The following is a 22,565-nucleotide window of genomic DNA, read 5'->3' on the forward strand; positions in this document are numbered from 1 at the left end:
GAGTTCTACACGAGGCTCCTCCCCTGATAACGACCTCTCTTGCTTTGTGAAGGACAATCTTCAGCCCATCCCCCACATACACTGAAACCACAGCCCATCCCCCAGCTACAGCACTTTAAACAAATCATTTAATATTCAACTGACTGCTCATCACATCAAACTTAAATCATATAAATAAAATAACTATTTTTTGAGATACTGAGAGTTTAAGGGGCGTCTTTAACCTGACTTTCTCGAGAGAACGTTAACGTATTTGGCTAGGCTAATGTTCCTGCAGCTAAACAAACGCAACACAAATATATAACACATGTGTTTAGTCAGAGATGATTGAGGCGACAGCTAATATTTCAACACTCTTGGTTTCACTGTGAAATGTAAAATAAACGTAAAATGCTTCCAATGATGAATCACTTCCGTTACTTTTAACTTTGACCCTTCATATGATCCAAAATGGCGGCCCCCTTGAGAAGCATTGGAAGACTCTTCTGTCGGACTAACATTGTGTATCAAAGTTTACGAGAGGTTCGGGTATGAAATATTCCCCAAGATTATGTTTTCGAAAATTAAGTAGCATGTTAGTTCGATGGTTGCAGTTAAGATTCCATTAGCTGCTAAATGTATTGTAATGTACCAATCAATTCATGCTATGTAAACCTAACGTTAGCATTAGCAACACTGTTGTACATAAATAACTCAAACCCTCTCATAGTTTGACTGTGTGTAATGTGCACGCTGTAAAAGAATGGCCATGTTGAGCAAAACACAGATTAACAGTGTGATTATTCCTCTTGTTAAAGGGAGGACATGTTATGTTACCTGTCATAAGGCACCAAGATGGAAGTCCTTGTGTGCAGGTTAATCGGTCATTTTGTACCCCAGCATCATCTGATAACGACGTTGCAGCAACTCTTGATGCTTTGTCCCGGTACAAAGACAGACCCTGGGATTATTTGGAGAGCGAAGGTAAACGTATTTCCGGTTAGTTTTGCATACGACTGAACCGTAACTGGATGTTGGTTAACACCTAGTCTTTATTTAATGTCATTCGCAGAGTACATTGAACGCTACGGATCAAAACCAGTGTGGGTCGATTACAGGAGGAACCATAAAGGGGGGATTCCGCCTCAGAAAACACGTAGAACCTGTATTGTGCGTCAATCTGATTGTCAAACTCAATCACATGTTGATGAGCTTAATGTGTGCTTCAGGCACAATAGCTTAACTGACTTGAACTATTTGTCTCGCAGAGAGGAGATAAAATTTGCGGCAATCCCTGTCCCATCTGCAGAGATCCAAATGTCATCATTCATCACCAGGTTTCAACAATTTTCTTCTAACATTGACAGCTTCTGATATCAAGAAAGCTGCATTTATTCATTTTTATTTATTCATTGCCTTGTTTGTTTTGCATATAGAATGTGAAGTTGTTGCAGCAGTTTGTTAGTCCTTACACAGGTTTGGTCTTGGATCCCACAAGAACAGGTATTAAACCATATGAAGTTGCTTGAATGGCATGGCAGTGACACATTAAGGTCAATACTGATTGATGTGTAAATAACTTTTTCTATGCCCTCCAGGTGTGTGCATGAAACAACAGAAACATCTTAACCAGGCAATAGAGACCGCTAGGGACCATGGTATGGCTTCGTTTATTGACTTATTTTCCTTATTAAAGTTAACTTGGGCTAACACTGACTCACCTGTTAGCAAAAGCAAACTTGATTCAGTGATTATGCTTAACCTTTCCCGATTCTCCACAGGTTTGATGCCTGTACAGGTACCTCATGTGGATTTCTCAGGGGAGGACTACTCCAATTCCCATGCAGCAGTGGGAAAAACACCACCTTCCTCTGCTGTAAAGGCTGGTGAACCTTGGTATCACTGGTATGAAACCATGATTCCAGATGAACGGGAATTGGCACGGGTAAAGAAGATATACAAACCCTACCTGAAACAATAGTGTGTATTTGTGGGGATACAAAGGCATAGGCCCAATAATGGGTGGCTTTCACTGTTAATGTCTTGTCTAATGCCTGCACTTGTGGTGTCATTATAGAAAACATTATTGAAAAGTATATTATGAAAGTCATTATTTGTCTATCCCTCATTAGTGTTGAATCAATCCCCGTCATGCCCTGTTGATCACTGAGGTGTAACAGTTTATTTTGTTTGTTCAAGTCATGTCAAATCTTCCTGAAGCTTTTTTTTTTTTTTAAATAACTTCTGTCCATTAAGTAAATGCTAATTTAATAAAAACACAAGTGGATAATGTGATGCAAAATCCATTTTATTTCCTTTAACAATATTGAATATTTTGCAACACACCCACATCACAGGGTGTGGTTGATGTTCATTAGAGCTATGTATTAATATCCATATCCAAGGCTGACCAATGTATGTAACTACTTGTGAATCTAATCTTTTAAGACCGACTTCAAACACATGATTTGGCCAATGTCCCCTGAGGTCTCAATTCCCCACTGAACACTCATGTACAATTATTCTATGTGTTAAACACTGGTGAATTCAGACAGCTCATCATGGAGGTAAACTGAGGAGTGTGCTATGGTACATTACACACTCCACTCTCTTAACAGCTTAAGTAATTTAACTACATCTTTAGTCACAAAACATATCTGTTCAGCCTGTTTTTGGTTAAGTTGCACACTTTATCCTGGCCTGGCTTTTTGGTTCTCTCAACCATACTTGACTCCGACTATAACTCGGGTCATCTTCAAAGCCAGAATACACATCAAGAGAACCTTGGATATTTCAATTGCAAAGCATTCAAGTGCACACTAGCACATAGTCAGTTGTATGGCCAGAGTTTTTATTGAAGGGCTTTATTTTTTGCTGTTGTTTTTGCAGTCTTGGGTCTTCAGTTCTAGGATCAGACTTTGGGTTGGTGTACAAGTGTCTCTCCCAGGGCCTCAAGCACCTCACGCTTGTATTCGTCAAAGTCGCCGTCAATCTGGTTGACCGACTGGTCCTCCACCACCCACATCGTACACTGGGTCTCCGTGATCAGACGGGCGTCGTGGCTCACAATGATCACAGCTAGGAAAGTTGAGGCGTTTTGCCATTAGTTAGGAAGAGTTAACAATATGTGTTGTGAGTTTGAGAGAAACAATACAGCACAATACAATACCATTACAAGTTCAATAAGACTCAATATCAACTGAAAACACACCATGATATATTTCTTTTAGACAACATACCTCCTTTGTATTCATTGATGGCATCAGACAAGGCATCAATTGATTCAATATCCAAGTTATTTGTGGGCTCATCCTTTCAAACAGAGGAGAAAGTGATATCCGAGTGAGCCATACATAAGCGACATTTAAGTCAGTTCTACCTCAAGCTAGTTGAGATTAAAGGGAGCAATTGAGGAGAAACTCACCAGGATCAGGACATCAGGTTGTCTGCATGCCAGCTCAGCAAACACCACTCTCGCTTTTTGACCTCCTGCAGAATCAGAATCAAAACATCTGTCAAACAACAACTAGCAACAGAGTATAGGTTAACATGAGAAACTAACAACTTCATCCCATCATGTGAAATCAGAGTAGTTTTCTTACACGACTGATGCTGAGGTAGTGAAGTTGCTATAGTTACCGGACAGTTTGGAGATCTGGATGGTGTGCGCATGGCTCTCCAGGCCGAAGCGGCCCAGGCATTTCCTGCTGTCCTGATAGGGCAGGTTAAAGTTCCTCTGGAGGTACTCTGTGGCTGCCTCGTCCATGTTCAGCTGATCAGCATACTGCTGGTTAAAGAAGCCCACTTTCTGTAGACAAACAAGAAAAAGTACATATTATTACGATCGCCATTTTACGTTCTACAGTCATTGGCACAAAGTAAATGATTTCAGTAAATTTGTGTGCTTTTACATCAAAGGAGCCAGAACTGTTGTTATAACAGCTGTGGTGCCTGTGGTACAATGTCTGGCCCGTCAATAAACACCTGTAGCGCCAACATGACAGACCTCTGTCGGCATTAGAGCCTTCGGGAAAAGGGTTACTCTAATTAGCTCTTCAGAATGCTAAGAAGCACAGTGTAGGCCTAATCATCAAATATTCCCATAAGGAGTACAATCCTGGTAGTTAGCATGTTGCCTTTAGAGGACTGGATCTGACCACATTTAAAAACTAATGTGTAAATGGGGGCAGAAAGTGTGAACCTTAAAGTGTGCCCAGAACACTGCTGTGGGAAGCTTAATATAATGCTTAATATATGATCGGGTAGGGTCATCCTTTGAGTCCATTTTTGACTTACTGTGTCCAGTCTTAGCACTAAATGGCATTGAATAGACACCAAGAGGGCTACATTTGGTGAAAAAGAAACAAGGATCAGCAGAGAACTGTAAAAGATCCACACAGCTAAAATGGTTCCAACCACTGGTGTATGCTGTACTGGTGTATCACTGGTGCAGAACTTGGGATAACGGATACTCAAAATATTTTACTTACCAAACGGTGGTTCTTTCTCATCTCTCCTTTCGTCTATGATTACCAGAGGAAAAAAAAAAAAAAAGTCAGTCACACATGGATAACATACAGAAATCTTCTAAAAAAAAAAAAAAAAAAGAAAAGAAAAAATACTTACAGGAGTCAATTTTCCAGTCAAGAGCAGCAGCAACGTACTCTTTCCTACTCCATTAGGTCCAACTATGCAAACTGGAGAGAAAGTTTGTGTTAGCCTGACCATAAACACAGGGAAGTTGATCACAACCCTAGAGAATTCAATATTCAGTATCTTAAAGCAACTAGAAGCTACACTAACTTACTTCTGGACTCCATATCAATACCAAAGTCCACATTCTTAAATAGCGGCTTCTGGCCAGAATAGGTGAAGTCAACACCTGTAAGAAATAATTAGCAAATTAAAATTTCCATTATACATCAGTACATCATGACACTCACGATTAAAAAGAATAAACAAAATGAAATGAGTTAATAAAAAAGAAACAAGCAAGAGAAACTCTGAAAGCCCACCGTGCAGGCCGAGGATGGGTGGTGAGAGGGGTGGTGGGTTGGGGAAAGTGAACTTGACCGTGTACTCCCTGGGCTTCTTGAGCAGCTCTGGGGCCTCGTGACTCTCCTCCTCCAGGCCCTTCTTCTTGCCCTTCTGCTGCTTCCTTGTCAGAGCCTCTTTAGTCTGCTTCTCCTGGGAACGGTGGGAAGAGCACATAGTGTAAGTGGAATGAGTGCTTCACTGTGTTAAAAAAATCCTGGTGTGACCAGCCATTTCTCAACTTTGGTTATCACACAATGGGCATTTTTCATGGCCCCTTTTCTCTTTTCTGGTAATCTTTGCTTTGATTTACAGGCTGACTAGTACACCTTAAGATTAATTTATACATTGTTAAAGAACACAACTTTATTATTGTAAATTCTGTGTTGGTGTGGTAAAGAAACACATTATTTGTCAGAACTTTGAGGAAATGAGTTTGGCTATGAGTGAGCAGAGACACCCAGGAAGATAAAGGCAATGTTACAGAACTTACAGCCTGTTTAGTGGACTTCCCTCCAGCTTTTAGGTCTTTGAGTTTCTTCTCCTGTTTCTCATACTGTTTCAGAAGCTCCTTCTGTTTCTGGACATACATCTTCTTGAAGGTCACTAAGAAACAAATAAAACAGAGAGCCTGAATCAATTACAAAATGTTTACAATAGGAGCACAATACTCAAGATGACAAGTACATGCCAAATCTATGAGTATACTCACAGTAGTTTCCTCTGTAGTAATAGAGCTTCTGGTAGTCTAAGTGAATAATATCTGTGCAGACTTCATCCAAGAAACTCTGGTCGTGGGAAACAATAAGAAGAGTCTTCTTCCAGCCTTGGAGATAACTGTAGAGAAAGAGAGGGGACACGAGAGAGAGAAAAATGCATTTGTTATTCTCAAACTAACTGATCTTCAGTGACCTTTCCTTTTTTTCAGTAGGAATTAAACAAACACAGAAATACAAAAATTTTCATGTACAGACAATGGCTATACGATAAAAGCATTAGTTCCGTACTTATTTAGCCAGATGACAGCGTTCAGATCCAGATGATTGGTGGGCTCGTCCAGCATCAGCAACGTTGGTTCCATGAAGAGAGCCCTGAGGGGAGAGACAGGAAGACAGAGGCACATTTATTCACCTTTGGTTCATGGGGCTGACAGCACTGACTGTGGATATGTCAGTTCAATCTTTTACTGGAATAACAATAAAAAAAACTTTCTGTCCAGGAGCAGAGAGCTCAGTAGGGTTTGTGGGTGGCCAGTCAGAGAATGCCTTATCAAATTCCTTTGATTAACATTTTTTATTTCATTAATATTCCTTTTCATAAGATAATGTGATCTCATTAATATGTGAATAACCAAAATAAATGCCTACTGAGGGTGCACAGATTACAATGGTGAAGTTGCTATAATGAAGTATCAGAGTTGGAAAACGCCTAACTTGCAGAGACGTAGCCTGCATTTCATTATTTACTGTGTCACCACAAGCACACACCATAAAGGTTAATTTGAGCCTTGAGCCTTGGCGAACACCTTTGAAGCATCAGTAGAATGTGACACTGACCTGGCCAGGGAGACTCTCATCCTCCAGCCTCCGGAGAACTTCTTGGTGGGTCGGTTCTGCATCTCGGACGTGAAGCCCAGACCAGCCAAGATCCGGCGAGCCTTGGCCTCAGCGGCGGCAGCTCCGATGGCCCTCAACTCCTCGTAGACCTGCGGACACAGGCACACTTACAAGTTACACACAAAGCTGGGTGGCGGGTGACTGTTCAACTGCCTTCTGCCAGTATTTGGAGGAATACCAACCTGCTTTTCATAAGCAGGTAGCTAATGATGCTTCAGTCATCCTCTACTCCTTACCTTCTCAAGCCTTTCAGAGACGCTGTCATCTCCTTTTTCTAACAGATTCTGCAGTTGTCTCTCCTCCTCCAGAAGTTTGAGTCGCCGCGTGTCTGCCTTCAGCACGGCCTGTACAGCCGGGGTGTCGTCAGCGATCACCTCTGTGTACACAAGCACACACACAAAGGAGATAATGAAGTACATTAGCAATAGACAGAAATTAAATGCTTGTGCACTAAGTATCAAAGTCATCAGTATACAAAGTCTTAAGTATCAAGACATCAATATCAACATGTCCAAAATAATACCAGGCTGTGTCAATGTCATTAATAACAGACTACATTCTTGAACACCCTTTTTTTCTTAGCATAATGAGAATTTGGAAACTATTGATTGTGAGGACCAGCTGTTACCTTGTTCACAAAGAAGTACATCAATATTAGGTGGGATGCTGAGGGCTCTATTGGCAATGTGCTTCAAAAGTGTGGTCTTTCCTTTTCTGGAATTGTCAAGAAAATGGTGTTCATCATTTTGACTGTACATTGAGTACCATTTTTACCATACCATTTATTCTCCCACATTCTATTTGTGTCTAAGCGATAACTTTACATCAATTTCTAATAGAAGAATACTGAAATATTAAAACAGGACATAAGAAATATCAAATTAGTTTCCGAACTTACCCATTTGGTCCAACTAAACCATACCGCCTTCCGGCAACAATCAGAAGGTCAGCGTTTACAAAGAGCTCCTTTCCATGAGCCGATATACTGAATCTTTCCAGCTGATGGGAGAAGGAAGGATTAATGCAGGTCAACCAAAATCTTTAGAGGTTTTTCAGGTTTTTTTTTTTTGTGTGTAGTGATGGGCAAATTAAGCTTTGGTGAACCACTAAACCACAGCAGTGTGAAGCTAGCAACACTAATGAAAAAATCCAATATGGCTGCCACATGTAGATTTTTCAACATAAAAGTCCTTACCCAAACCAGTATATCTAACCAAAAATATTGGTTTGCAAAGGACTTTTATGTATGTGTGGCGGCCATCTTTTTGCTTTTCAGCTAGTGTCGCTAGGTTCACACTGCTGTGGTTCAGTGGTTCACCAAAGCTTCATTTGCCCATCACTAGTTATGTGTGTGTGTGTGTAGAAAGAGACAAATAGTAAACAGATCTCAAAAGTGAGCACAACAGCCATATTACCTTGATGTCAGAAGCGTTCTCTAACATGGCTTGCCTGGAAGACATCTCTGCCACTGAGACTGAGAAGTCTCCCTCTGAAGCATTCTGAGCGCGCACACTGGCCACCTGCCTCTCATACTCCATCTGTCAAACAGCAACATATGCCGTCAAAGCCTTCAATCACACACATGGACCACAAAAAAACAAAAAAGCCGCAGTCCTGTGACCATCAACAAACCCTGCCTACCATTTTCTTCTTCTTCTTCTTCTCCTTTTTGCTCATGTTAGCGTAGGGGTCCTCACCCCTTTCTTTCTCCAGCTGTTCTCTCAGGGCATCTTCTGCACTCTGTTAGGAATGACAAATGGGACAAACAAGGGGCACTGGTAAGGACAGAGGCGAGGATCTTCACCAAAACATCTGCTGACCAAGCTGAATTTGTAGGGGGGAGAAGTGGAGGTGAGGCTTTACCATCAGTGTGTCGTCCCCATCACTGTTATCTTCATCCTGCTCCTCCTCTTCATTGTCATCTTTACTTGACTTGGCTTGACTTGGCTTGCCTTTCTATAATTGAAGCAAATTCATATTGGAATGTGTTTTTAAAACCAGGGACTCGCATAACCTCAAAAAAATTACAAAAGTGCTCAACGAGGTAGGACCCACTCACCATGGGCTGTTCTTTCTTGCCTTTCTTCTGTGACGTTTCCGCTTCATCCTCCTCATCAACTTCTGGAGACTTCAGAGATAAAAGACAGAGGGCCCTAAACTTACAATCTAAACTATGGGGTCCTTGTCAGTTACAGTTGTTCTTATAATAGGACACTGTATTTGTAGGTTAGTGGGCACACAATATGCCCCTTTACATTCTGGAAATGACACACAGCCTTAAAGTGATCCTGAATCTGGTATGGACAAATGACCACTTTGTGCAAAAGGCTGTTCTCTAAATATTTGCTGAAAGACAATAGTGGGTAATTCTCCTTGATGAGGCATACCCCAGACTAACCTATATGTACAAAACAACAAGGTACTGTTTCTTCAGTGTGACACCAGTAAAGTTAGGGTTGAAAGACATAAGACGGAGGGTCCTGATATCGAACCTTAGATGTTTTGGCTACTGCCTTCTTGTTCTTCCTCATGGCCTTCTTCTCGTCATCTTTTTTCTCACTGTCCTCCTGCTCGTCCTCGGATGCATCCTTAATTTGGGGGGAGAGAGGGATCATTAAGAGGTAAATTCATTCAGGTCATTCTTTGGGCATTACAATATAAAAGAAAGTATGCTGAAAAAGAGAATGGATGAAAAGGAAAGAGAGAGACTATCAAGATGTATGTCCTCAGCATCCTTTCCCACTGCTGGATGAGAAGGAAGACAAGAGAGACATGAAGAGGGGAAATTGAGGGTAAGTGGGATGGGGTGGGGTAGGGTAGGGTGGATGGTGTAGGGTAGGGTGTGGTGGGGTGGGTAGGGTAGGTTGGGGTGGGGTAGGTTAGGGTGGGGTGGGTGAGGTAGGGTAGGGTAGGGTGGGGTGGGGTGGAATGGGGTAGGGTAGGGAGGGGCATGGTGGTTGAGAAGAGATGTGCGTATGTAGTGGAAACGTGAATGTGTCACATCATGGTGTGGTGACCAGGTTTGGCTTTGTCTTACCCACCTTGTTCTTCTTCGACTTAGGCTTATCTTTTTTCTTGCCCTTTGGCACTTCCTGTGTCACGGACATACAGGCACAGACAGATGCACACAGAATTTTGAGAACTGTTCTTCAAATTAAATATTATGCCATGTTATGTATGAGAAAAGCTTGCAGCATTGAGGTTTTCCAGTAGTCTGGATATACCCCAGGGCAGGCCACACAAACAAGCAGTAAAAAAAAAAATAGAGCACAGAGGAACATTTCAAAGACTGACGACTTAAGAGCTTTGAAGACCAAGACCTCTTAGGACTGAGCACGCCGACAACTCTTCTGCCACAAATTAACATTTCTATAAATGAACAGCCATTAGGTCATGGATGTTAAACATTTGATGGTACATGAATGATTTTTTTTTTCAAGCAAGTGTGTGAACGGCAACAGTAATGATGCAGTGAATGTAGTAGGTGAGATTAGATGGAGAGAGAGTACAGGGATGGAGGAGAATAAGAAGCAAGGAACTGGGCAGAAGGAGAATGGACAACAAAGACAAAAGGGATTCATGGGACAATGGCAGCTACTACAACATGTTAGTGTGATTAATGTTTCAATGTTTAAAATGCTTCAATGACATGCTAGCTCAGACCTTCTATATGACTTTGACAATATAATTCTGTTATGACATGACAAGCTTGAATATTAGATAAATAACAATAATAGGCTATGAATACACACACATTAGTAATAAACATGTACCGTATTTTCCGGACTATAAGTCACACTTTTTTTCATAGTTTGGTCCTGCAACTTATAGTCAGGTTTTTATATGAAAAAAATTATATAATTGAACATGTTTTTAAATGTTAATTTATATTAACTGACATGAACCCTACATGAAACATTACCGTCTACAGCGAGAGAGAGCGCTCTCAAATGCACAAGTCCTGTGCACTTTCAGTCAGAGATAAGTGCTTGCGCTATGCCTGAAACAAACGTGCATACTTAAATGCTCAAATTATGGCCGGGATTCTTTTTATAGGGGCCTCAGATTCGGACAAATAAAAGCTAGTCAAATTTTCCTTCAATTTAACTCATAAAAGAGCTCTTCTTAATAATTTATGTTGGTTGGTTTAATATTGTTGCCAATGAAAAGTCATCATCCTACACCATGAATCTCCAACACGTTGCTCTCAAGCTACCAGTCGCACGCAGCCCCTTTCTGAGCTAGAGGCTGAAGCAATAACCTACATTTAAACACAATTGTTGCTGCCAGGCATCAGCCTACGACTTTTATAAAAAAAAGTAAATCATGCATAATTTAAAAAATAACTAAATTTAGGCTAGACCTCTTTGGCTCTTATCTCGCAATAAGTGGATGGAAATCCCGACACTCTTTCGTACATGAAACTTAATAGTGAACCATTGCCATTGGTATGCCGCTCCTATAACGAGAAAAAAAGTATAGGCCTGTCTCACAGTAAAACGCAAGAAATAAAGGCCTAGCTGACTCGAATAGCCTACAAGCCATGGTCCAAATAAAGGTGCTGTGCTTTGCCCAGCCATAATTTGAGGATGTACGATAGTCTCTGTCCCCTAAACATTCCTCACCCGTTATCTAGACATGCATGAAAACATTTGAAAACAAAACTCACTGCCATGTAATATTTGATCGCTTTGCTACTAATTATCTTTCACGTGAATATGCACAGAAAGTGAAAGTAGGCCTACTATGCGCTCCGTGTCTGTAGCTGTATGTTCACGTCCCCAATCGATTATAACGTTCCTCAAATGGAGAACACATCCATGTTCTCTCGCGTTATATTATAGGCTGTCATGCTTCTGTGTTTGCAAAATTCCTGACGGTTCCTGATCGCGCGCGAGAGAGAGAGGCACCCCCAAAGTGGTCCTGTGGTCCTGCGCGCGCGCGCGCGTATGTGTGTCTCTGCATGGGGTTCAATTGAATTTAGAGTTGGTCCGTCCAGTCAATAGTCCCGCATTCAGGCATTATGATGGCTAGCGTTGCGGGACTTTTATTAGTATGCTCAAAACTTAGTAATAATTTATGCGCAATACCCGCGCTGAAATTTAGGCCCTGGTTTTAAATGCGCATCTTTTTTTCTCTCGCTCTCTTGGAGGTGGCCAGTGAGCATTTGTTCTGTTGCCTGTGCCAATATATCGTCCAAAATGCTTGATTGCATTGCATTCTCCACATTTTTAGCTAAATTTTCATGTACCACATCAGCATTTTTGTTCAGTGAATCTTTTGTAAATTGCTTTACAATTACAGTCGGGCCTATAGGCCCATCGCCTGGCTTGCTTCAGTCACGTCTAAAACTGCATCTTTTTCTCTCTCGTGAGCATTTAATCTGCTGCCAGCTTGTGACTCCATATCGCCCAAAATGCTTGATTGCATTGTATTCTCCACATTTTAGATACATTTTGGTGTACCACATGGCATTTTCTTTCAGTGAATCTTTTGCTTTGCAATTACCTTCCTGCCCTCCTCTTGGCTGCCTTCACTCCTTCATCTTCATAATATTAATCTTTTTGGCCTCAATAATCCAGTTACATAGTCTCTGTTTTTGGTTTTGGATTTTGAGAAATACTTTTCTAAATAAATGCAACTTATAGTCCAGTGCGATTATATCTGTTTTTTTCCTGTTCATGACGCATTTTTTGACTGATGCGACTTATACTCAGGAGCGACTTATAGTCCGGAAAATACGGTATGTAAATCATGTAATACAATGCATAACAATACATACAATATCCATCATGCACATACTTAGCCACACAATGTCCTAAATCACTCTGTGATGTGAACTGGTGATTTAGCTAAGCAACATAAGGTTAACATGTACAAGCCAGGCATTATGATGAAGTGAGTGCAACCCACCACAGATTCTTTCTTTTTTGATGGTTTTTCTTCCTCTTCATCATCGTCATCTCCTGCATCCTCATCATCGTTGTCGTCGTCACTTTGTCCTTGACTAAGGGCAGCAAATATGTTGCCTCCCTAGCCAGATGAGAGAGAGGGTAAGAGTGGCTCTTCAGAGAGAGGAGAAATGTGAAAACCAATGCTTCCCAGCCAGGACTTACCTTATTTCTCTTTGCGCCTTTGCTAGGAACCACAACTGAGGAGACAAAATAATCATTGTGATTACAAAAATCAAACCAAAAAGTGCATTAAAACAAGGGGTCCTAATTTAAATGGTGGGCAAAGTGCAAAGTCTTAAGTTTAACTGACTCTAATTTAATAACTAGGCAAAATCAACACCATGGGTAAGACCTTAAGCGCAAACACTGAGGAGTCTCAATGCTCCCACATGCAACTAGGGGTGGGACACAATATAAAAATGGCAATATACTGTATAACTTCTTCTTGCGCTATATTATCAGTATGCTGGCGCCAAATATCAGTATTCTGACTAAAACATTAAATTCTACAATTTATATTTTAAACTGACTAATCTGGCAATTTCACTGAACAGTCCCTGTTCATACATCCTTGAAGTGGTGTTTATCAAATTAATGAAGGTAATCTTCTACACATTGTAAAATTCTGTTTCAATTCAGTTATGAAATGTAATGAATAAATACATAACATAAAACATAAGCTTTTTGCCTTTTTCTTCTTCATTTACATAGATATCGTAATGTATCGTAGATTAATCTTTTGTTAATTATTGAGTATAGCAGAAACCGCTGTGTCATAATATTATTTTATATATATATATATATATATAAAATAATAATATAATCAAGTATAAATACAGTATACACACACATACATATATCGGTATATATCATTGGCAAAGTATCATGACAGTATAGATCTTTGAGTTGAGATTTCCAGCCCTATATGCAACATGATAACTATAGTTCAGGCATGAGAGCTTGGCTTGTTGACAGACTTTGCCTGCCTTTTAAATGACCCAATAAGCAAAAAATAATCTTTTGACAGTACCCTCCTCTTCATCCTCATCACTGGCTTGTACCGACAGCTTTTTCAGCTTCTCCATAACATCTTCGTCGTCCTCATCTGCATTTCCTCCTTTACCTTTTCGCCTGTCCTTCTTTTTCTTCGGAGGCTGGATAAAAACCAGAGGGGGTTTAAGGTTTAGGTTAAGTCCTAAAGTTTAGGACTACCGATTCAGTGTGGGACTTGTGAGGGAAATTCTAGGAGTGACTTTGGACTTACTTGTTTTGAATGACTTTCTTTGACAGGTTCATCCTCTTGTTCTGGTTTAGTATCTGATGTCAGCTCCTCAAAAAACTGTGACCATATGAATGAGGATGTGATTCAGGTACATTTCAACACAATTTGCACATACTAAAACATCTGGACACAAGTAAAGGGACAAGTCCTCTGTGACTTACGCTCTTTTTCCCCTTCTTGTCTTTCTTTCCTTTCTTGACTGTTTTTTCTTTTTCTAGACAAAGGCATTTAAAGTTAAATGAATAGCTTTGTGAGTACCATGAACGTCAGTGCACACACCAGGGCGAGTGAGCCTCAATGAGAACTGAAGCTGATGCTAGTGTAGATGTTCCAGGTAGCCAGCTATTTTTCTGACAGCACAGCAGTTTTACTAGAATTGCCTATTTCTGTGGCTTGGGAAAGTTGGCCCGCAACACCGATGAAAGGGACAGCAATTTCAAACGATGACGCATTGTTGCATAAGCTTTCAGCTAACACACACACACTTTACTAACGATTCGGATACTAGACACGTATTAACACAAATCTAACGTTATGCTACAAAGTTAACACATTCCGCTCTAGTTCTCGTTGACAGATGAGCTTTACTGTAGCTCAAAAGCTAAGAATGGGACAATCACCATTAACGTTAGAATAGTCTTGACGGACTCAGTTCTCATGTAATATGGGAATAGCTCTAGTTCTACATGTTTCTAATACATGACTTTAGCCTAAACCAAGGTTTTAGCTAAACGTGTGTCTGATAACTGACTCACTACATGGCTAGTGTTATCGCTACATTTCAATTACAATATGGCCCGTTGAAATAACGTTAGCTACGTAGCAAGATAGCTGGCTAAATGGATTCACCGGGATTCTCCAGTTGTAGGTTAGCTATAACATTAGCCGTTAACTTACCTGTCGTTTCAACTTCATCTCCTTCCCACAGTTCCACTTCCTTAGCTTTCTTGGGCATTTTCAGTCCTTAAATATTGTAACGGTCTTGGGAGAACTGTTACTGTATTTTAATATACTTGTCGGACCACTGGGGAGACCACCAGCCAGTAGAACTGCGCAGGGATGCTAGCTAATGCGAATCGCATGCGGCGGCCTGTGCCGATTTTCCTTTTTTCTACGAGTGAGTAGCCGGTTTGTTGAAAATGTCATAGCGCCAACAATATATGGTGGTCAAAACCAGTACTTCAGCTCTTTTATTAGGAATTCAGACGTTGCACGTTTGTAAAGATGTGCAAATATTTGCATGTACATTTTACATTAAGGGATTAAAACCGTAATGGAGATAATGCATTTTTTTAATCATATTTTCATGGATAAAAGTAATGATTTTGGCACCAAATTTAACAGCCATTTGTGCCAGCCAATCAGTGGCATGCCGGTGTATGAGGTAGGTGGGCGGAGTACTGTTCTAGAAGCGTTTCGACGCTTGCGTTGTGAACAGTGTGCTGGCTGGAGACTGGCAAGGACATCGGTAGATGGAATGACATTTGTGTAATGTTAGCCACCAGGCTTGAAAATTGCAGGAGAAATATCAATCATTGTAAGCGGAGATAAAATATGAGTTGCACAAATTAACCAAAACAAACACACGCCTGCATCACTGCCCTAGTTAACTAATAAAGGTAAGCAAAAATGGTTTGGGAATTGCTTGCATAGCTACTATTCAGCTAGCTAGCTGTGCTGTTAGCTTATTAGCATACTTTTGGACCAGTGAAGTAACGTTAATATTTGCTGTTAAAGTTAGCCAGAAATCCTACATCATTAGCCTGTCAGCACTCGATGACTGTCTGCTTTATTTGATAGCTGAAATACGTCAGTGTTCGGAAAGGTTTTTCACTTCCTCTGTCATTTAATGAGTATGCACATTCAAATGGCTAACTGTTTGCAGGCTACAGTAGAACCAAGGCATCAGCCCACAACCAAACTTGGATTCCATAACCTTAGCTCACTGCCTAGCTAACAGCTAGCGAGCTGCCTATCTGACTTTGGTTTGCATGTTACCAAGCAGATGTCTGCTGGACCGCTTTGTTGTATTTTTGGTGACTGTGCCAGCGGGTCAATTTAGATTAGTCAATTTAGAACCGTAGATTCTTCTCACTCTGGTTTAGCTAAAGTTATCTCAGCGTTGGCATGAGCTGAGCTAACGTTAGACATTGCAGTCGGATGACACTAGTTAACGTTGACATTAGCTGTAAACTTTCGTTTGTAGCAGTACTTAACATTGTTATTGGCTGAGGAGAAGTTTATTTACACATGTGTGAGAACACGTCTGTGGGGAAATGATGAAAACAAACCTGGTATCCTGTGTGTAACGTTATATTGTAATGAGATGAGCTAGATGAGGTAGGCTACCTTGCTGCTGGGGAACTGCCTCAGCCTAGCTTACTACAGAAGTTACAGCTAACGTTAATCGAATGATTTCCGAACTTGCTGCTGCCACTCACGCTCAGTGTGTCATGTGCTACTTTGGCTTCAGTGGTTTTCTGAGCCTCAAGAGCACAAGAGGTCAAAGTCTCAGCACACACTTCGTCTACCGTTGCTATTAACGTTGGGCTGCTTTTGCGCCTTAGAATAACAGAGCTAGGTGGCAGTTGTATTTCGACGTAAAGTAATACCGCATACTAGAGTTCATGCTATCGTTTTGCAGTGCCACATCCGGAGACTTGTAACAGTATGCTTCAGTAACTTGAGTGTGGCTGTTCGATTAGTGATTTGCATTTTACGTGTAGAGAGAGAAAAACAAGCCAAGGCAAAGGAAGGATAACGTGTGATGTTTCTTCCCTCCAGTTTGTCTAATGGTGTCTGCTCAATAAATCTGTCATTGGGGTCACCCCTGCCCCTTCCTGAGGTGAATGGCTGTGTGCAGAGGGGGTGCTGCTTTCTGGGTGGGGTGTCTCTGGAGCCATGGCAGCAGTCAACTTAGGAGGCAGCCATGTTGGACTATATATCAGGTACACTTAAAATAAGAGAACGTACATTTTCCCATTTTCCACAGTTGGCAGTAGTGAAATTAATTGAAATATGTAATCTGCAGATGCTTGAACAGCCCTTGAATGGCTCCGCAAGAACACTGTGCAGTGCATCGTGGGCCCTGGCACCACCAAACAGCCTCCGCTATCAGAACCTGAAACATCCATCCCTGTCGCACCCGTTCCACCATGCGAGTCAGCCCCAGACAGCAGCTGTCCTGGATGTGGACTGGGACGAGACGGTCAACTTGTGCGTGCTGCTGCGACCCAAGGAGTCTGAGGAGCAGCACACCCTCGTGGAGGTGTCACACGTTGGGCAGGATAAACTAAGCGAGCTCCTTGCTCTGGGACCCAACAGGCCCTTTGAGCTCCTTCTTCCTTTAACGACTGTTGACGGTTGCAGGGAGGATGACATTAGCATTACGGCGAAGGACAGGAAGGAGGGATATGTGGAGGGAACGGCTCTTGGTAAAGAGACAGGATCCTTCCGGAGTCTTTTTGAGACAGAAGGCTGTCCTGCTCCGTTTGTGTTGGGCTCACACTTCTACTGTTTTCACTGCCCGACAATGGAGCCCTTGGCCAGCACTGGAAATAGACTTCACTTGACGCTCGGACTAGAGGCGCAGGCCTCAGGCCTCCCCCCACTCCCCTCAGTCTCCTATTTCGAAGACGAACCTGACCGGGTAGAGAGGAGCAAGAGTGACAGTGAGCGGGAGAATGAGGAGAAGCTGGCAGTGATGTATGAGAGGCTGAGGCTGGAGGTAGGTGTACAGAGGGGAACAGGTTTTTAATCATGTCGTTCTTGTTTTTGTCTTTTTTTTACAAGTGCTTTAATGACCCTCCTGCTCACCTGAGGTTTTTGGTATGTTGTTTTTGCAGCTTCCACAGTTTTTCGTGAAAAGTCATGACTATTGCCTGTACTCCAATGACATCGAGTTCATCAATGGGCTTATAAACACCAAGACCAAGTAAAGAACTATTCTCCCTATCAGACATTTGTTCATCTTAGTGATGGCTAATATCATTTAATGTGTAATTTTTGGGGCAGGCATTTTTTTATAGTTAGATATACGTTTCTAGACTGAAAAAGATCTTTGTGGGTGTGTGTGTGTGTGTTTGCAGGGGCCGTATGATGTATCAGCTGACCCTCTCCCTGTGGAGGCTGATGTGCCTGTGCTATTACGCGGAGGCGCGTATAGAAGTGCTGAAGCTGACCAAGCACCCCGAGGACGGCTCGGTGCGAGCGCGCTGGAGGATCCGAGGCCTGCCCTTCCACATGCTGCTGCTGCGCTTCTACAAGAAAGACAAGAGCCACCTCTATAGGTGAGCGAAAGGAAGACTGCACAACCCAGTAAAGAGCATTAAAGGAGAATTCCGGCGATTTCTCACATAGATCTCTTTTTGTCGAGGTCACAGAGTACTGTCGGTTTGCAGAAAAACGAAAACAATCGTTTTTACTTAGCTGGAGTTGCTGCAGCCAACAGCCAGAGCGGCCAGGCAGCTACAGTGCTACACTCTAGGGGCATGAACATGGGGCTTCATGAACATGCCCCTAGAGCAGTGTTTCTCAAACTTTTTCAGACGAAGGACCACTTAACCAATAAAAAACTAGATGTACCGCAGAGCGGTACAAAATATGACCGCCGCCCAGTCCAGCACATTTTTTCCACAAAAAGAAATCACGTTGAAAGGCCTATATGATTCTAACTGTCTCACTAAATTGCATTATCCACACTCAATTCTCACTGGTATCTGCTAGACAACAAGTACCAAAACATGATTAGTTCATAGATTTCACATGTAAAATTAATTTTATACAACCCCACCTCCATCTTGCCTGTTCATAATTCTGAGAAATTCTTGATTGTTTGTGTTATGTTTATGTTGTGTGTGTGTGTGTGTGTGTGTGTGTGTGTGTGTGTGTGTGTGTGTGTGTGTGTGTGTGTGTGTGTGTGTGCGCGTGCTTGTGTGTGTGCATGCGTATGTGCCTGTGCATGCAAGCGTACATATGTCTACTGTGTGAGTATGTGTCATAACTATGATTACTGTGAATGTGTGTGTGTGTGTATCTGTTTGTGCACATGTGTGCACATGAAATGGGTTAACATGATTGCTGGAGGCAAACATACGGAAAAAAATGGTCATCCTAGGCCCTACAGTTCTCAAGATATTCACAGAGAACTGTGTCTGCCCTACCCTCCTTTCGGGGGGTCCAGTCCAGCGGGGGGGGCTACAGATCAAAACGAAAAATGACCGTTCCATGCTATCCATGTGGGGGTACATGCCCACCAAGTTTTGTGTACCCCGGTCTTTCAGTGTCCCGGGAATCCTTGTTGGTGTACGTCACTAAATGTACACATAAATTATTTTATTGTAAGGCCCCCCATGAACGAAAGTACACAAAACTTGGCATGCATTCGGAGGGTGTCATAATGATCCTACACTTTTAATTTCGTGCAGTTTTGACCTTGTCAGCCAGAGATATTGAGATTAAAACACCTCATTTTTTGCTTTTTAATTTTTAACTAGGTGGCGCTATACATGAAATAAGTGGTAATGGGATGGGTTGACATGCCCCCTTAAGACCAACATACATAAAAAAGGTGGACCTCCTAGGCCCTACGGTTCTCAAGATATTCACAGAAAACTGTCTCCGGCCACCTACAGGCCAGTTGGTGTATAGTAACATAAATTAATTTATTGTGTGGCCCCCCATGAACGGAATTCCACAAAACTTGGCGTGCATACAGAGGGTGTCATAATGATCCTACACTTCCAATTTCGTGCAGTTTTGACTATGTTGGGTTACAGATACCTTCAATTACAACACCTCATTTTTACTTTTTCGTGTTTAACTAGGTGGCGCTATACATGAAATGAGTGGTTATGGAATGGGTTGGCATGGCCCCTTGAGATCAACATACAAAAAAAAAATGGTCCTCCTAAACCCTACGGTTTTCGAGATATTCACAGAAAACTGTGTCTGCCCTACCCTCCTTTCGGGGGTCCAGTCCAGCGGGGGGCTACAGATCAAAACGAAAAACGATGGTTCCATGCCATCCATGTGGGGTTACATGCCCACCAAGTTTCGTGTACCCCGGTCTTTCAGTGTCCCAGGAATCATTGACGGAAATTTGGGCATGCGGAGAAAAAATTTTTTAAAAAATCTGACTAAACCTATATGACCGCCGCTTCGCTGCGCGGCGGTCATAATAAATGCACGGACCACCTAGCTAAAAAAAAAAAAAGATTAGACCAATGTAACAGTATATTAGCCTACACAATAGGCCTACTCACTGAACCACCTTGCTTATTGTCTTTGTACTTTGCTTATTGTGTCAGAGGATTCATATGATTTAAACTGGCATATCTTAAATAGACAGTGTTGCAGAACTGTTTGGATTTACATTCAAGTTGGTTCAATATTGCAAACAACTCCTCTATATTATATTTTACCACGTCTGCTCGCGGACCACACTTTGAGAAACACTGCCCTAGAGTGTAGCACTGTAGCTAGATATTTCATGGCCCATCAGCTGGATTAAGCCCTTGGTTTTTGGCAGTCCTCCTGGCTGATGCATAGGCAGTTGCTTGTAGAGCAGATATTGATGCAGGATGCAGATGTTGATACCAAATGCAGATTTCCAAAGTTTTGACTACATTGTTCTGTTCATTGTGTAGAATCCATATGTCTGGGAGCGTATGTCCGTAAATCCTCACCCTGGAGTCATATCAGCACAGAGGGTATTTGTTAATCTGACTTCTCGTCACTTTCTTGTAGGAGTTATGATGCTTTCTCCACATTTTACCTGGGCTCAGATGGTCTCATTCACTGTCATAGAGTGGAAAAGGTGAGTTTAAAAATAACTAAATAAAAAATGCAGTTGCTTTTGGGATGGGCATGCAAGAATGTGTTGAATGAGTATTCCATAATTCTGTCTGTCAATTTCTTACTCCTCTCTGAAGGTGATGCAGGCCCAGCCGCCTGTGTTGCCCAGGGTGACCTCGCTGCTGGCCGGGGCACTGATGGCTCTGGGCGTCCAGGAGCACCGGCCAGCTGTCAACCTGTTGCCCTTCCTGCTGTCCTCCTTCAGGCAGGGCCGAGACTGAGTCTGGCTGGCAGTCGGGGGGGGTGCAGCAGAGCGTTTGTGTGCCAGAATGGAGAGAGAGACCGAGAGAGATGGACTTAAAACACTTGAGGATGGCAGAAATAAGTTTGAGCAGGAGAGAGAGAGAGAGAGAGAGAGAAACAGAGAAAGTGTGAAAGATCTGTCAAAGAGGTAAGGGTTTTGTTTGGAGGCAAAGAGAGGAAGGAAGAATAATGCTTGGCAAACCCTAGATAGGAAGAAAGAATCAGTTTAAAATTAGTAATATCATCACTTGAAAATGACTTTCTTTGTTTTTTTTTTATCTTTCCCAGCTTCAACTGTACAGGCAAGCTAAAACCCTCAATATGTATTGTTCCATCACATGTAGCTAAGAGGAAAATATTGTAGTATTTGTGAATAGTTGGTTAAAACATGACCAGAACTGTTATGCAATGGCCTCCAACGTGTCCCCTTTTCTGATGTGGATCACTGAGTTGGAGCTTTTACATAGCTTCAATCTGACGCACAATCCATGCACGCACCTTAGAAAAACAGCTACCATGGCTTTAATAATGTACAGATAAGTTGGTATTGTTAAGCAAACACACACACACACATACACACACGCATAGACAAACACACGCATAGACAAACACACACATACAGATAAACACACTGCCCTGTGTCATTATTGTACAGTCTGAAGAACCTCATGACTGAAACTGGCTTTACTGTGAGATGTGGTATATTGCAAGGTCTTGGTTTCAGGTTAGGGTTATTGAGGTGTTTTTTTTTTTTAATTATTACTATTTTTCTGACAGGGTAATCATTACCACTATACAGACTCAAAACAACTTTGATAGAAAGCATTAGTATTCTACATATTCAGCCAAGTACCTGGGACAACATACTGTCAGACGGATCATTTCAGGGGAAATATGAAAAATATGAAGTGAAAATGCAATGGCAGGGACTAACTGGTTAGCACCAATCCATTTCCTCCATTGCAACTGTTGGAAATACATCTGTGAAATGGGTCATGTTCACCTAAACACTCATTGTGGAAAGAGATGTATTATAGTTATATTTCGGTCAGTACAAAGTCATATTTCTATTCTATTTAAGAAAGCAAACCATGATGAATGGATTCAAATCTGTGTATAAGTATAGCCTTTGAAGTTATAACTGCAATTAAATTGCAAACCCAATAGGAACATTGTTTGGAGCAAGTATTCAAAATGTGTAATACTGTATGTGCAGCTGCCAGAAACTAGTGTTTGAAATGTGTGTTATAAGAGTCAGCATATCAAGTTAAACATGCCATGATCTGTCAATCAAAGAGCTCAAGTTAATCCTGTATGATGAAATTAACTGTTAAAAATCCTGTATGTGATTCATCTGTCCTGACGACGCCGCACAGCCGTTAGTAATGCTCTGGCTTTATTCAATTTAGATTTAAACCGCATGAATTAACATTCTGCAGTTAAATCATTCAGATAGACAAATACAGTACATTAGAAAACATGACAAAATCCTCATGCTGGTACTGTGATGGTAATTGACTTTTTGTTTTTTCTGTAATAATTCAACTTTGCAGTGAAATAAAACAAAATATGTGTGAATAATAAACGGTATTGATTGTGATG

At 41.6% G+C, this 22,565-nt stretch overlaps 3 protein-coding genes across 6 annotated transcripts; 2 read left to right on the forward strand and 1 right to left on the reverse strand.

Annotated features, from left to right (window-relative positions):
• Positions 1-391: 391 nt before the first annotated feature.
• Positions 392-2,274, forward strand: mrps18b (mitochondrial ribosomal protein S18B). 2 transcript variants are annotated; one of them, XM_042075855.1, is made up of 7 exons: positions 392-528; positions 798-963; positions 1,052-1,149; positions 1,248-1,316; positions 1,416-1,482; positions 1,578-1,637; positions 1,761-2,274. In XM_042075855.1, the coding sequence occupies exons 1-7, from the start codon at positions 451-453 to the stop codon at positions 1,958-1,960; spliced, it is 738 nt and encodes a 245-aa protein (XP_041931789.1). In that variant the 5' UTR covers positions 392-450; the 3' UTR covers positions 1,961-2,274. The 2 variants fall into 2 exon arrangements, with proteins under 2 accessions (XP_041931789.1, XP_041931790.1); XM_042075856.1 differs by having other exon boundaries at positions 415-522.
• On the reverse strand, positions 2,272-14,978 carry abcf1 (ATP-binding cassette, sub-family F (GCN20), member 1). Of its 2 annotated transcripts, XM_042075849.1 has the most exons (27): positions 14,763-14,978; positions 14,027-14,079; positions 13,848-13,922; positions 13,614-13,737; positions 12,746-12,780; positions 12,543-12,662; positions 9,671-9,721; positions 9,122-9,217; positions 8,689-8,757; positions 8,493-8,585; positions 8,271-8,369; positions 8,045-8,167; positions 7,528-7,628; positions 7,258-7,343; positions 6,866-7,005; positions 6,570-6,718; positions 6,021-6,104; positions 5,726-5,850; positions 5,507-5,619; positions 4,995-5,166; positions 4,787-4,861; positions 4,606-4,676; positions 4,470-4,502; positions 3,619-3,787; positions 3,404-3,468; positions 3,219-3,291; positions 2,272-3,057 (listed from the first exon to the last, which is right to left on the reverse strand). In XM_042075849.1, the coding sequence occupies exons 1-27, from the start codon at positions 14,818-14,820 to the stop codon at positions 2,891-2,893; spliced, it is 2,619 nt and encodes an 872-aa protein (XP_041931783.1). In that variant the 5' UTR covers positions 14,821-14,978; the 3' UTR covers positions 2,272-2,890. The 2 variants fall into 2 exon arrangements, with proteins under 2 accessions (XP_041931783.1, XP_041931784.1); XM_042075850.1 differs by lacking the exon at positions 9,671-9,721 and having other exon boundaries at positions 14,763-14,977.
• A 289-nt stretch (positions 14,979-15,267) lies between these two features.
• Positions 15,268-22,548, forward strand: c21h6orf136 (chromosome 21 C6orf136 homolog). 2 transcript variants are annotated; one of them, XR_006026142.1, is made up of 8 exons: positions 15,268-15,484; positions 16,650-16,813; positions 16,897-17,592; positions 17,711-17,799; positions 17,954-18,154; positions 20,613-20,682; positions 20,798-21,111; positions 21,252-22,548. XR_006026142.1 is itself a non-coding variant. In XM_042076817.1 (7 exons), the coding sequence occupies exons 2-7, from the start codon at positions 16,715-16,717 to the stop codon at positions 20,939-20,941; spliced, it is 1,299 nt and encodes a 432-aa protein (XP_041932751.1). In that variant the 5' UTR covers positions 15,268-15,484; positions 16,650-16,714; the 3' UTR covers positions 20,942-22,548. The 2 variants fall into 2 exon arrangements, 1 of the variants encoding a protein (XP_041932751.1); XM_042076817.1 differs by having other exon boundaries at positions 20,798-22,548.
• The last annotated feature ends 17 nt before the right edge of the window (positions 22,549-22,565 follow it).

This window comes from Alosa sapidissima, chromosome 21 (genome assembly GCF_018492685.1).
Source record: "Alosa sapidissima isolate fAloSap1 chromosome 21, fAloSap1.pri, whole genome shotgun sequence".
NCBI lineage: Eukaryota > Metazoa > Chordata > Actinopteri > Clupeiformes > Clupeidae > Alosa > Alosa sapidissima.